The 15000-nt window shown below is 42.4% G+C and overlaps 1 protein-coding gene across 7 annotated transcripts in view; it reads left to right on the top strand.

Annotated features, from left to right (window-relative positions):
• Positions 1–15000, top strand: part of LOC135111413 (adenomatous polyposis coli protein-like) — a 364965-nt gene that overhangs the window by 147263 nt on the left and 202702 nt on the right. For all 7 annotated transcript variants that reach the window (XM_064024672.1, XM_064024675.1, XM_064024678.1 and 4 more), the window contains exons 4-5: positions 3147–3382; positions 3981–4159. In XM_064024672.1, the coding sequence (XP_063880742.1) occupies positions 3147–3382; positions 3981–4159 (415 nt within the window). The remainder of the gene's footprint in view (positions 1–3146; positions 3383–3980; positions 4160–15000) is intronic.

Below are 15000 nucleotides of genomic sequence, written 5' to 3'. Positions count from 1 at the left end.
TACGTTGCTCTATTTAGTTATTTTTCCTCTTTTTTTCTTTTTTGGGTGAAGTTAGAAGTTAGAATTATCCTGTTGATTTTTTTTCGTCTTGTTTTCATTTTTCTTCTTTTTTTCCTTTTGTATGTTGTTCTACTCCATTTTTTTCTGTTTTTGGTGAAGTAAAAAGTTAAACAGCTCGACTTTACTTGCTCTCTTCACTTGCAAGATAATGTAATTCTTGTGCGAAGCTTTTACCTGCTTACTTATGAGAGAGAGAGAGAGAGAGAGAGAGAGAGAGAGAGAGAGAGAGAGAGAGAGAGAGAGAGAGAGAGAGAGAGAGAGAGAGAGAGAGGTTACATGGAAGGGTACAAAGAGGAGGAAGATTAAATTTGATGTGAGGAAGATTTTAAAAGGATATTGAAGAGAGAGAGAGAGAGAGAGAGAGAGAGAGAGAGAGAGAGAGAGAGAGAGAGAGAGAGAGAGAGAGAGAGAGAGAGAGAGAGAGAGAGAGATTAATATTTCTTTAACCACAATGGAAAGAGTTCTCGGATTTAATTACGTGAAAGTTATTTAATTTCCTTCCACATATTGCAATCATTTTTTTTTCTTTCTTTTCTTTTTTATTATCATTATATAACCGCACTTTGAATACGCCACGTGAAGGGATGGTCGAGTGTCCCCTGTCCCTATGCATTAATATATCCCTTACAGTGTACTTTTATATAGATTTAATAATATAACATTAGAATAGTAGGGAAGCTTGAAGAAGTCATTAGCCCTACACGTGGCAGTCCCTGTATTAAACCCCTAACCTTAATCCACCCATCTATATTCATTTTATGTATTTTTATTAATTTTGTGTCTGTGTTGAAAGGGAATGGCTTGTCTTCACACCTGTTTTGCTTTAAAAATAATATAAGTAAAGGTGTAAGAATTCAGCTGGTCTACACGTGGCAGTCTCTATTTATTGATAGTTACCCTCTGTTGGATTCTCCCGTTAAAGGTCACCACAGTAGATCATCCTTTGCTTCAATCATCTGTGCCTTCGTCAGTCTCACCCATTACAGAGTTATCCTTCACTGCATCCATAAATCTCCTCGTAGGTTTTCCTCTCTTTCTCCTGCTGGGTTGATCAGTCTCCAGCATCCTCTTCCTCATATACTCTTCGTCTCTTCTGCCTACACCATCTCAGTCTCGCCTCTAGCTTTGCCTCTAAAAATGAGATACATACATTCTGCCTCTTTTATATTCGTTCTTGGTTTTGTCCCGCCTCGTCACGCCTAGAAAGAATCGTAGTTTCTTTGTTTTAGTGATTTGTTATTCCATTGTCACTTATTGTCACTTCTGAGATAAACTTTGCGTCAGTCGTTTTATATAGGTGGACCATTCTTGTTTTTTATTTACCAAGATGTTTTTATGTGTTTTTTGTTAGGTTTGTGGTCAATAAAGTATATGTCTGTCTGTTTATCTGCATAAATTCTCACGAGGTCTAAAAGGTTTCAGTTCATCAATTCAGTCACTTCTCTTTCCCTCATTTGTGGTTTCTGACATTATACTTTTCACTTGCGTTAGATCATTTTAATCAAGGTTGAGGAGAAGCCATAGCGGTTTTTTTTTTTTTTTTTAGAGTTAATAGCTCAAAATTTTCTGCCTTTTCACTTCTTTTACTTAAGCTCAGCCTTCATTTCTTCTCACTTTTTTATCTTTCTTTATTTTTGTGTTGTTTCCTTTTTTATTTTCTTATCTTTCCTTATTTTTGTCTTCAATTTTTATGCTTGTTCTCTTTTTGTATTCTTTATTTCTTGTCAAGTCATTCCTTTTCTTTCAGTTCTCTCTTTAATTTTTATCTTATTTTATCGTTTTTATCTAATGATCCCGTGATAAAGTTTCCGATCTTTCCTTAATTTCCTGTTGGATTATGCATTTAAATTTCTAATCCCCTTGAATTTCGCTTTAAATCTTACACTGTACTTCCAAAGACTCTATTTCATGCTCAATCCTTCGTTTAAATATCTAATCCTTTCTGAATCTCATTTTGAACACTATGCAGTACTTTTCAAACTCTCCCTTAAATTCATGATCAATTCCTTGTTTAAAATTTCAAATCCTCTCCCTGTGGTGGCCTCGTCAGGTGTGTGGGTGTCAGTGTTGAGTCTTCCTCTTTGTTGGGCTTCAGTGTGTCTTGTGTCCCCTGCTGCGCGTTTCCTGTTTGCTCTGAGGGGCCACTGTGGGCGGCCTGCCACATGGGCGGGGTGTGTGGATGTGCTGTATGGGTGTTCTGAGTGGGTGTGCTGTGTGGGTGTGCTGTGTGGGTGTGCTGTGTGGGCGGCATGGACGGGTTGAAGCTGCGACGTCACTGTTCCTCTCTCTCTTCATTGTAAAAACTGTTCTAATATATCATGCTGCTCCCTTACCTGGCCGCACCTCACCGTTACCCACACCCACACACACACACACACGCCCAGTACCTGTCCTTACCTGCTCCCTTACCTCTAAGTTCACGCCCACCAGTACTGTGTTCGTTAGAAGTTACCTCTCTCATTTACTTGTCGTGTTTGGTGTTTTCTTTTCCTCCTCCTCTTCCTCCTCTTCTTCTTCTTCTTCTTCCTCTTATAGTGTCCTGTCTTTTATTGTACTGTTCTGTCTCTTCTGGTGTTCTGTTCTGTCTCTTTCACCAATAGTTAGGGTAGAATCGTTTAGTTGTCCTTTGTATTTCTTTGTGTTCCTTTGTATTCCTCCTCCGTCTCTTCATTTTTGTCATTCTGCTCCTCTTCGTTGTTGTTGTTGTTGTTGTTGTTGTTGTTGTTGTTGTTGTTGTTGTTGTTGTTGTTTTCTTCTTCTTCTTCTTCTTCTTCTTCTTCTTCTTCTTCTTCTTCTTCTTCTTCTTCTTCTTCTTCTTCTTCTTCTTCTCTTCCTCCTCCTCCTCCTCCTCCTCCTCCTCCTCCTCCTCCTCCTCTTCCTCCTCCTCTTTCCTCCCCACTAATCCTCCTCCGCCTCCTCCCTAATCCTCCCCACCAGTTCTTCCCAATCCTTATAAACCCTCCTCCTCACACGATCCACCACACCCATCCACCACACCCATCTCCCCATTCCTTCTACACCCCCTCCCCTATGCTCTCCCCACCCACCTACCCGCCCACACACTCACCCCTCCCTCTCGTCCCCAGGTAGGTGAGCTAGAGGCCAAGGCAGCCACCATGCGGACCGTCCTGTCTCAGCTGGTGGACGCTGACAAGGATGTGGACACGGAGGGCACGGGTGATCCTGGCGGCGGCGACCTCACCTCCTCCGTGTGTGACTCCCCGCCTCCCCTGCCCTCCCTCATCTTCGACACGCCCATGAGTCACGTCACGCCCGCGCTCCTAGGCAGTGACCCTGACCTCTCCCACCCCAATGTGTATAGGTGAGTGTCAGGGGGGCTTGTTTTGTGTGTGTGTGTTTGTGTGTGTGTGTTTGTTTGCTCTGATATATTCTTGGAGGGATATTTTGTAGATTTTTCTTTGTTTGTATAGTTTTTTTCCTTTTCAGTTTCTCATCTCCTCCTTTGATAAATTCTATAACTTGCTGCCTGGTTTTTTCTTCTTCTCCACAATAAATAATGGAAGGAGAAGAGTTCTTGACAGTTTTTTTTATCACAATAAAGAAAATAAATGAGTTAAGTTAGGTAAGATAATAAAGAAAACTTTTTTTACTGATGATTTTTTTATAATAAAGTGTTAATATAGATAAATTACGTTAGCTAAGGTGGAAAAAAATAGAGTTCTCTGTAGATACGTTTCGCAATAAGGAGTTTGGATAAATAGGGTTAGGTAATGGAAAGGAAAAAAAAATATATAGAGATTTTTCCCACAACAACGAAAAACCAGCTTACTTATGGCAAAAATAAAATAAATAAATAAATAAAAAATATCAGTGTTTCCCTCCATAACAAAGAACACAGACAAAAATAGATAAGACAAGGAGACAGTTACGGGGTTCTACAGGCGTTGTATCTCCCGTAGATGCGGCAGCCCCCACCCCCTGACGGCCAACACGTCCCTGAGCGGCCTCGTCTTCAACAACAACTTCGGACTAGCCAACGACAACAACAACATGACCGCCACCACCACTACTACCACCACCACCGCGGCCAACGACTACCTGGACAACCTGGAACTGCCTGACTGTAACTCCAACACTGGTGAGTACTGTGTGTGTGTGTGTGTGTGTGTGTGTGTGTGTGTGTGTGTGTGTGTGTGTGTGTGTGTGTGTGTTGGGGGGATGTTTTCTTGTGTATTTTCTTGCAGAATGGATACTTTTTCTTGTCATTCGTGTTGTTTTATTGTATTTTGTCTGTCTGTGTGTGTGTGTGTGTGTGTGTGTGTGTGTGTGTGTGTGTGTGTGTGTGTGTGTGTGTGTGTGTGTGTTTTGCAGAACTGAGTAAATTTCCTTGCATTTCGTGTTGATATCCGTGTTATTTTATTATTTCGTTATCATTTTTATGTATGTGTGTTCGTTTGTCTGTCTATCTGCAGCGGTCGTAATGATTATATTCTTCCTAATATTCCTCGCCCTCCTGAAACAAGAAGGAAGAACTGGACACGTATCCCTTAAAAAGAGCAAAGAAAGAAAACGGAGTATCACAGAAAACTGAACATTTAACCGCTAACTCTCTTAAACTGGACTCCAATCTTTACTTAACAATTTCACGGAATAATTACCACTTTAACACCTGTAAGATTAGGGATAAAAACAGAAAAATATACTTAGATAACAAAATGACACAAGAAAGTGATGAAAAGTCACGAAAAGATCGAATTAATGGCACTTTCTTAACAAATCGTAAGAGGGAAGACAATTTTTTTTAACGAGAGCGAAGCAGTTTATCAGGAACAGACGACCTTGGCAAGCTATTCTGGGTCTTTGTTGCAGATTATGAAGCTTGGGTGATGTCTTATTGGGGAGTGAGGGAGAGGGAGGGAGAAAGAGAGAGAGAGAGAGAGGAAGGTAAGAGAGAGGAGGAGAGAAGGAGGGAGGGAGAAAGGGAAAAGATAGAATGTTTGTTTGGTAAGAGGAAAAAGGAAATGAAAGTAAATCCTGTGTATTTAGTAGATCAATATTATTTCCCCCTTCATTGTGTGTATGTGTGTGTGTGTGTGTGTGTGTGTGTGTGTGTGTGTGTGTGTGTGTGTGTGTGTACGAACACAAACAACAAACCATAACACATAATCCATTTCTTTCCCTTCTTTTCCCTCGTTTGCACACGTATAGCAATTTGGGCGGCGTGTGCGTGTGTGTGCGAGTGTGTGAGTGAGCGTGCGTGCGTGTGTGCGTTGTGGGGAGACAAGAGGGAGATAGGGAGGAGTCGGAGAGGCAGGGAGGAGGAGGAGGAGGAGGAGGACTGCCTCGGCGCGCCACAGATCAATAAGACTGCGCGAGGTACAGATGGCGCCCCGGTCGACAGTTTCCCCTCAGCTGTGTCCGGGGCAGCAGCCGGCGTCCCCTCACCCCTGCCCCGGCTCCTCACTGTGTAAGGACGCGCCTGTATCCCTGAACCAATCTCTGTAACCATCCCTGGAGCATCAGTAGCCGTGCAGACAGTGACTTAACACTAGTGACTGGAAAAAATTAAGGGCGTGTGGTGTTGTAGGAAACTCTGTGTGTGTGTGTGTGTGTGTGTGTGTCCCTTCCCCTCCCCTCTCTGTCCCTGTCCCTTCCAAGGCGCTGTGTTGACAGTGTGGCGATGCTGTGTGTGTGTGTGTATGTATGTGTGTGTGTCGGTCAGCCCTATGCCAAACAGTACTAGTGGTGGTGGTTGTTGTTGTTGTGGTGGTGGTGTGGTGTTGTTGGGGTCATAATGTGGGTTATGGGTGTTAGTAATGGGCTTTGTATGGGGAGTGGGTGTGTATTGGTGATAAGGAGAAGTGGAGGAGGTAAAAGAAAATGAGATGGAGAAGGTTAAGGAAAATGAGGTGGAGAAGACGAAGATAAGGTGGAGTTGGTGGTGGTGGTGGTGGTAACAGTGTTTCTCCATCAGAATCCTTTAAAAACCAACTAAAGGGGATCACGTACAGATTCCAGTCTTATGTAAAGGAATCGAACACCTTCCCTTTCTTCCTTAGCGTGTCAAGAAAGAATCAAAACAAAGGAGGATAACTGTTAAGACTCGTTTTTCTCTCTTAATGTTGTGGAATGTCGACTTTATGAACCCTTAAGAAATGTGTGGTGAGATTTGTGATGCGTGTGGTGTTGTGTGGTGACTTGTGGTGTTGTGGTGTTGTGTGTGTGTTTTGGTTTGTGGTGGTGGTGGTGGTGGCGTGCGTGGGTGTGGCCTAGTCTGGTTCGTGTGTGTGTGTGTGTGTGTGTGTATGTGTGTTTTTGTGGTGATGGTGCGTGCTCGTGATGGTGATGTTGATAGTGGGAATGGTGTTGGTGGTGGTGTATGTTTGTGATTGTGGTGAAGAGTAGTGGTGATAGTGATGTTATGGTGGTGGTGAAAATGATGGTGTTTCTTGATATTGGTGGTGATGTTGGTAGTGGGTGTGATGCGTAGTTGTTAAAATGTTTGTAGTAGTGGAAGTAATGGTGATGGTGGTGATAGTGGTGATAATGGTGATGGAATATGTGTTATTTATATATTTGATTTGCTTAGTTATTCTGTCAGTCAGTTAGTCAGTCAGTCAGTCAGTCAATCAGTCAGTTGGTCAGTCAGTCAATCAGTCAGTTGGTCAGTCAGTCAGTCAGTCAGTCAGTCAGTCAGTCAGTCAGTCAGTCAGTCAGTTGGTCAGTCAGTCAGTTAGTCAGTCAGTTGGTCAGTCAGTCAGTCAGTCAGTTGGTCAGTCAGTCAGTCAGTCAGTCAGTTGGTCAGTCAGTCAGTCGGTCAGTCAGTCAGTCAGTCAGTCAGTCAGTCAGTCAGTCAGTCAGTCAGTCAGTCAGTTGGTCAGTCAGTCAGTCAGTCAGTCAGTTGGTCAGTCAGTCAGTCAGTCAGTCAGTTGGTCAGTCAGTCAGTCGGTCAGTCAGTCAGTCAGTCAGTCAGTCAGTCAGTTGGTCAGTCAGTCAGTCAGTCAGTCAGTCAGTCAGTCAGTCAGTCAGTTGGTCAGTCAGTCAGTCAGTCAGTCAGTCAGTCAGTCAGTCAGTCAGTTGGTCAGTCAGTTGGTCTTTTTGTCTGTCTGTTTGTCTGTCAGTAAAATATTTAATGGATATCAGTTAGCCAGTCTGTCAGTCAGTGAGAAATTAGATCCGTTTGTCAGTCAATCAGTCAGTCATTCAGTCAGTTAATGAGTCAGTAAGTGAGTCAGTCAATTACTTAATGAGTCAGTGAGTCATTATATTCCTTCGGTTTATCAGTCAGTCAATCAGTCAGTTAATTAATCACTGACTTCGTTAAGTATCAAATAAATTAGCAATGATTTGAAAGAGGAAAAATAATAATATCTATTTTTATTCGCTTGTGATGATGACAGTGATAGTGATGGTGATAATGGTGATGTAGGTGATGATATGGGTGGAGCAGTGTGGTGGTGATTGTAGCTGGATCATTGTGGTGGTGACTATAATGATGGTGAATGAATTAAGGTGGTGGTGATGGTGGTGGTGATAGGGGTAGTGGTCAGGGTGATGGTGGTGATGGTGATGATGGTGATGAAGGGCGTGCTGGCATTAGATGAGGGTCTTATTTCCCAACGTGAAAATGTGTGTCACGGTGATGAGAGAGAAAGAGAGAGAGAGAGAGAGAGAGAGAGAGAGAGAGAGAGAGAGAGAGAGAGAGAGAGAGAGAGAGAGAGAGAGATGGTGGGGGGCTTAAAAACGTATTTACATAATGTTTTAACTCTTAAGAAGTATCTGACATCTCTCTCTCTCTCTCTCTCTCTCTCTCTCTCTCTCTCTCTCTCTCTCTCTCTCTCTCTCTCTCTCTCTCTCTCTCTCTCTCTAACACTGTTTACATAATTTAACTTTTGATTCATTTCTCCCTCTCCGTTTTCTTTTTCTCTATCTCATTTCTCTTCGTATTTTCTCATTTTTCTCTCTCTTGATTCTTGTTTGCTTAAGTTGATTAGTTTTCTGTCTACGTGAATTTATGATTGTTATCCACCTCTTGTATTTATTAATTAGTTATTGTGTTTGTGTACAAGAGAGAGAGAGAGAGAGAGAGAGAGAGAGAGAGAGAGAGAGAGAGAGAGAGAGAGAGAGAGAGAGAGAGAGAGAGAGAGAGAGAGAGACGTTAGAAAGATAGGCAAGTTAAACTAAATTACGTCTTACTTGGAAATAGCAGGTGTGTGTGTGTGTGTGTGTGTGTGTGTGTGTGTGTGTGTGTGTGTGTGTGTGTGTGTATTAACTTTTCGCTGTTATTCTTCCAAAAGAACAATATTGATTCTGTAGTCGTCGAGAGAGAGAGAGAGAGAGAGAGAGAGAGAGAGAGAGAGAGAGAGAGAGAGAGAGAGAGAGAGAGAGAGAGAGAGAGAGAGAATGGGGGCGTAAGGGTGGGGGGGATTAATGGGCTCGTTAAGGGGGGTCAGAGGAGCATTATGGGGGGGAGGGAAGGGACATGTGGAAAGTAGGGAGGAGGAGGAGCAGGAGGAGAGAAGGGAGAAATAAAGGAAGTAACGAAGGAGAGAAGGGAGAGAAAGGAAAAGAGAAAAGGACAAAAGAAAATCTTTACAAGGAAGGTAGAAAGAGAGGAATAGGGATAGATAAGTAAAGAAGGAAGGAAGGAAGGAAAGAAAGAAGAGAAGGAAGAATAGAAAAAAAAGGATGAAGGATGAAAAATAGGGAATAAAGAAGGTAAAGAGGAAAGATTAGGAGAAAGACGAAGAAAGAAGGAAGAAAGGAAGAAAGGAAGGTAGACAGGAAGGTAGAAATAAACGTGGAAGTATGGAAGAAAGGATGGAGAATGAGAGGAAGGGAAAAACAGAAAGAGAGAGAGAGAAAAAAAGAGAAGAACATGACAAAGAATATGAAACAGATAAATAATCCAGTAAATTTGAACTTTAAATATAAACTAAGAAAAGAAAAATGAAAAAAAGATTCTTGGTAATAAAAAAAAGAGAGAGAGAAAGAGAAATGAGAAATAAAAAAAAATACTCAGATTATGAAAGAAAACACACAAAATCCTTCACTTTATCTCCTTATAAACTTAACACACAATTCCTTCTCAGTATGCAATGTATAAATTTCAATCCCACTAAGGACTTGGGGAAGGTTGGGGTGGAGATGTGGTAGAGTGGAGGAGGGTGGAGGAAAGGGGGGGGAGGGTGCGCCAGGTGAGGTTTGAGATGGGCGCAAACACCTGGCGGAGCGCGACACGTGGATGAGGTGGTGGTGGTGGTGGTGGTGGTGGAGGAGGTGGTGGAGGTGGTGGAGATGGTGTAGTATTAGTGTAGGTGATGGAGGAGAGAACAGTCAGTGGAGGAAGAGGAGGAGGAGGAGGAGGAGGAAGAGGACGAGTGGGGAAATTATGTGTCCGGGAATGGAGGAGGAGGAGGAGGAAGAGGAGGGGGAAGATGACTGTTACATTAGAATGAGGAAGTGGAAGAGAGAGAGAGAGAGAGAGAGAGAGAGAGAGAGAGAGAGAGAGAGAGAGAGAGAGAGAGAGAGAGAGAGAGAGAGAGAGAGAGAGGATGAGGATGAGGAAGAGGAGGAAAGGTGGTAGAGATAGTATTGAGGAATGGGGGAAAAAGAGTAAAAGGAGGAGGAGGAGGAGGAGAAGTGGTAGATAAGTTAGCTTGAAAAAAACGAGGAAAAGAGAGAAAGAAGGAAGAAGAGGAGGAGGAAGAGTGTAAAGGTAATGAGAAAATAGAGGAGAGAGAGTAGAAAGAAGAATAATAGGAAGAGAAGGAAATGAGGAGGAGGAAATGACGTGAAGGAAGGAAGGGGAATAGTAGAGAAACTGGTGTATGAATATGGATGAGCAGGAGGAGGAGGAGGAGGAGGAGAGGAGGAGGAGGAGGAGGAGGAGGAGGAGGAGGAGGAGGAGGAGGAGGAGGAGAGCAAGAACATGGCAAGAGCAGGTGAGAGAGAGCCCATTACGTTAAAACGAGGTTACCTGTTTAGATAATATACACCTGCCTTTAGATCTCTAGAGGTGCTGCGAGAGAAGGAGGAGGAGGAGGAGGAGGAGGAGGAGGAGAAAGATTAACATTACCCAACATTTTATTTCCTTATCCTTTCCTCATCAGTGTAGGAGAATAGATAAATACGTACAAAGGTGATAGATACAGACTAGTAAAGGGGAAGGAAGAAAAGGAGGAGGAGGAGGAGGAGGAGAAGGAAGCCAAGAAGACAAGACGAAGTAGAGGTTAGGACTGTAAAAAGAAGGAGTTTAGGAGAAAAAGAGCTGAAAATGAGGATCAGGAAGAGGAGTAGGAGGAGGAGGAGAAAGAAAACGAGGAGAGGGACAACAAAGGAGACACTTAAGGACGGAAAAAATAGGGAGTTAGGGAGAAAAAGGGATGAAAATAAAGACGAGGAAGAGTAGGAAGAGGAGGAGGAGGAGGAAGAGGAAGAGGAGGAATCTGCATAATGTAACGAGCGCCTGCAGGTAACCCCGGGGACATGTGAGAGGCTAATCAGGTAGCTCAGGTGACAACACGTGCAGGTGACGCCCTCTCTGCCTCACCTTGATGTCACGTGTTGTTTTACGTTACTGTAACACGTGGAGCTATGACACTTGTAACTCGCCCCTGTAACACACCATAACATTTGTAACACACTAATAACATTTATAACATATCCTTACAGCTCCTTTGACACGGCCATAACACCTTCATACCCACCTATAACTCAAATTTAACAGTTCCTACAGTAACATCTATAACACAGCTATCTATAACACTAATGAAACTTCTAACGCATACCTAACCGAATTTAACCTAACCTAACTTAATCTAACCTAATTTAACCTAACCTAACTTAACCTAACCTAACCTAACCTAACCAAACCTAACCTAACTCAGCCTAACCTAACTTAACCTAACCTAACCTAACCTAACTCAGCCTAACCTAACTTAACCTAACCAAACTTAACCTAACTCAGCATAACCTAACTTAACCTAACTCAGCCTAACCTAACTCAACCTTACCTAACTTAGCCTAACTTAACTCAACCTAACCTAACTTAACCTAACTCAACCTAACCTAATCTAACACCTTTTAAATAACACAAACACAGCAATAAAACCTCTAACATACACTCACCTATAACACACACACACACACACACACACACACACACACACACACACACACACACACACACACACACACACACACACACACACACACAGTAATTTGAAAGGGATGCGAACCTGAACTCTGAAAATGACAGGCAAGAAAGATACCACTGAGTTAACGAGTCAAGAGAGAGAGAGAGAGAGAGAGAGAGAGAGAGAGAGAGAGAGAGAGAGAGAGAGAGAGAGAGAGAGAGAGAGAGAGATTGTGTGTCTGTGTGGGTGGGAGGGTGTTAGAGGAGAAGAAAGAAGAGAAAAGATGGTGAGAAGAAGAAGAAAGAGGAGTGAGAGGATTAGGGAAGAGGACTAAAGAGATATCAGAGTTGAAGGAGAGGGAAGGAGGGAGAGGAAGGGAGAGGGAAGGAGGGAGGGAGGGAAGGAGGAGTAGAAGGGAAGGAACGAAGGAAGCAAGGAGGAGGAAGAGGCAGGGGGAAAAAGGGGAACGAAAGGAGTGAGCGAAAAAAGTGAAGAGAGAGAGAGAGAGAGAGAGAGAGAGAGAGAGAGAGAGAGAGAGAGAGAGAGAGAGAGAGAGAGAGAGAGAGAGGATTGTAATAAACTTGATTAAAATAATATTTCCAGATATGAAAGAAAAAAAGCTGGAAAGAACATTAAACAAGGAAATAAAGAAAGAGAGAGAGAGAGAAAGAAAGAGAGGGTGAGAGAGAAAAAAATAAAACGAAAAAGGGAGGAAGGAAATGACTTAGATGAACGTGGGGAGAGCAATGGAGGGGAAGAGGGCGAGAGGAAATGGGGAGAGGAGAGGGAGAGGGAAGGGAGGGAGGGAGGGAGGGAGGAAAGGAGGAAGGGAGGGAGGAAAGAGGGAGGCTAAAAGTAAAAGTTGATGGAGGTAAATGAGAGAGAGAGAGAGAGAGAGAGAGAGAGAGAGAGAGAGAGAGAGAGAGAGAGAGAGAGAGAGAGAGAGAGAGAGAGAGAGAGTGCAATTTACGAGAGAAAACAGAAAGTGAACTACTGTAGTGTGTGTGTGTGTGTGTGTGTGTGTGTGTGTGTGTGTGTGTGTGTGTGTGCGTATACGCTGAGCAGGAAGGAGAATAAGGAGGGAGAGAGAGAGAGTGGGAGAGGGGGAGAGAGAGGGGGAGAGGGGGAGGAAAAGTGAGGGAGGAAAGGTTTAAAGGTGAGAGGGAATGAGGTGGAGGGAAGAAGGGAGGGAAACTGGAGAAGCTGGAGGGAATACGTCGTTTGAGAGAGAGAGAGAGAGAGAGAGAGAGAGAGAGAGAGAGAGAGAGAGAGAGAGAGAGAGAGAGAGAGAGAGAGAGAGAGATGCCATGGATGTAATATAATGTGAATACGTTTCCTCCATTTCTCTCTCTCTCTCTCTCTCTCTCTCTCTCTCTCTCTCTCTCTCTCTCTCTCTCTCTCTCTCTCTCTCTCTCTCTCTCTCTCTCTCTCATCCATTAAGATATTTCCTTTCTCTTCTTTTTTTGTTTTCTTTTTCTTTTTGTCTATTTTTTATTCCAATTATTCTTTATTGGCGCCACTTTATGGTTCTTTAGTTTTTATTGCTTGCTTCCTCTTTTATCATATTTTCCTTCCTTTTCCCTCTTTTTCCTTTACTATTTGTTGTTTTCCTCGTTTCTTGTTTTTCTCCCGTTTTGTTTTTGTCTTTTCATTTATATTTTTTCTGCTTTTCCCTCTCCTTTTCTTTCCTTTTTCCCTTTTCACTTATTTCCTTCTTTTCTTTTCTCTTCTTCTCAACTTCTCTTTTCCTTACTTTTTCTTTCTCCTCTCCTCTCCTCTCCTCTTCTCTCCTTTCTTTTTCTCCCCATTTTTCTCCTCTCTGCTAATCATCCCTGTCTTCTCTCTCCTCGTTTACTATTTTATTTATTTATTTATTTTCTTTGTTCAATAATTATTATATTTCTTAATTCTTATGCGTGTGTGTGTGTGTGTGTGTGTGTGTGTGTGTGTGTGTGTGTGTGTGTGTGTGTGTGTGTGTGTGTGTGTGTGTGTGATTATTTATCTCTTTTCCGTCTGATTCCGTCTGATCCCTGTTCTCTCTCTCTCTCTCTCTCTCTCTCTCTCTCTCTCTCTCTCTCTCTCTCTCTCTCTCTCTCTCTCTCTCTCTCTCTCTCTCTCTCTGCGTGGGGAACAGTGCCACTTTAAGTTCCTTCCACCACGTAGACAACCACAGACCCATCCACTCTCACCCATCCACCTTCTTTCCATCCACTCTCACTCATCCACCTTCACCCATCCACCTTCACCCATCCATTTCTTTCCTATCCACCTCTCATCATCACTTGCTATCCACCTGTTTCTCCTTTCTCTTATTATTCATATGTTCCATTCCACCTATCCACTTCTTCCTAGTTTTCATACAATCCACTTGTCTGTCTGTCCACTTTCCTTCCCGTTTTTTCCACTCATTATTGTTATTACGTCTTACTTCCACCTGGTTTCTATTCCACCTCAGTCCACCTTCTTTAAGTTTCCTTCTTCCTCATCCACTTTCCTCTTCCACTTCTCCACTAATGCTTCTGAAACTTGCTCCACCCTCCACCTTAAATTAATGGAGTATAAAGTATCCTATTTCTCTCTCTCTCTCTCTCTCTCTCTCTCTCTCTCTCTCTCTCTCTCTCTCTCTCTCTCTCTCTCTCTCTCTCTCTCTCTCTCTCTCTCTCTCTCTCTCTCTCTCTCTCTCTCTCTCTCTCTCTCTCTCTCATTATGTTATTCCTTTCTTTCTGTCTCTAATCTTCTTTGTTACTTCCAATCTTCTCATCTGCTTCGTTCTTGTAATTTGCATCCTCCTCCTCCTCCTCCTCCTCCTCCTCCTCCTCCTCCTCCTTTTGTGTTAATCTTCATTTGTATTCGTCTCCTATTTCAGGTTTCCCCCTCATTCGTAATTTTCCTCGTCGTCTTTTCTCGCTTTTTCTTTTTCTTCTTTTTTTCTTTTGTTATTACTGTAATGAATTAATGTGTGTAATTTTCTTTATCTTTCATTTCTTTCTTTCTTTCTTTCTTTTCTTTCTTTTTGCTATATTTTTTTCCCTTTTACTGTGTTTCTCTTTTCCTTTTTTGTTTAATTTGTCTTCTTCATTCTCCTTTTCTTCCTATGTTCTCCTGTTTCCCTTTCTTTTCCTCTTTTTCCTTGTGTTTCTAGTGTCTTTTTTACCCTTTTCATTCATTTTGTCTGCTTCTTGTTTGTCTTTTCCTTCTTTTCATTCCTTTTATTCCCATTCACATATTTATGTTTCGCTTCTCCAGTTCTTTTTCCTCTCCTTTTTTTCCTATTTTGTCCTTTCCTCCCTCTTCCTCTTTATTCTTTATTTTTTCATGTTTTCCTGCCTATTGTCGAGGTTTTTCCCCCATCTATGCCTGTTTCCCCTTTCTTTCCCTTTCCCCTGTTCCTCTTTATTGTTATTGTCATGTTTGTTTCCCATTGCCATAATGTTTGATTTTTTCCCTCTCTCTCTCTCTCTTTATCTGAATTTTTTTCTTCTTCCCTCGTTTTCAGAATTGTCATGTTTGTTTTTCCTTTTATGTTTTATTATTTCATTTTTATTTTTGTTTTTAATTTTTTTCTCATTCTGTCAGCAAAGATCGTTGTTGTTGTTGTTGTTGTTGTTGTTGTTGTTGTTGTTGTTGTTGTTCTCGTCTTTCACCATAATCATTATGCATTTCCTTCCTCTCTTCTTCCTTTCTCTTCCTCTCTCTCTCTCTCTCTCTCTCTCTCTCTCTCTCTCTCTCTCTCTCTCTCTCTCTCTCTCTCTCTCTCTCTCTCTCTCTCTCACATCCTTCCCCTTTCACTTTTCTCTTGTCTTCCTTCCTTCCTTCCTTCCTTCCTTCCTTCCTTCCTTCC

The sequence above is a fragment of the Scylla paramamosain genome, chromosome 22 (genome assembly GCF_035594125.1).
Source record: "Scylla paramamosain isolate STU-SP2022 chromosome 22, ASM3559412v1, whole genome shotgun sequence".
In the NCBI taxonomy this organism is placed as follows: domain Eukaryota; kingdom Metazoa; phylum Arthropoda; class Malacostraca; order Decapoda; family Portunidae; genus Scylla; species Scylla paramamosain.
The sequence above is the reverse complement of the archived record's forward strand: the minus strand, read 5'-3'. Positions and strand labels throughout refer to the sequence as shown.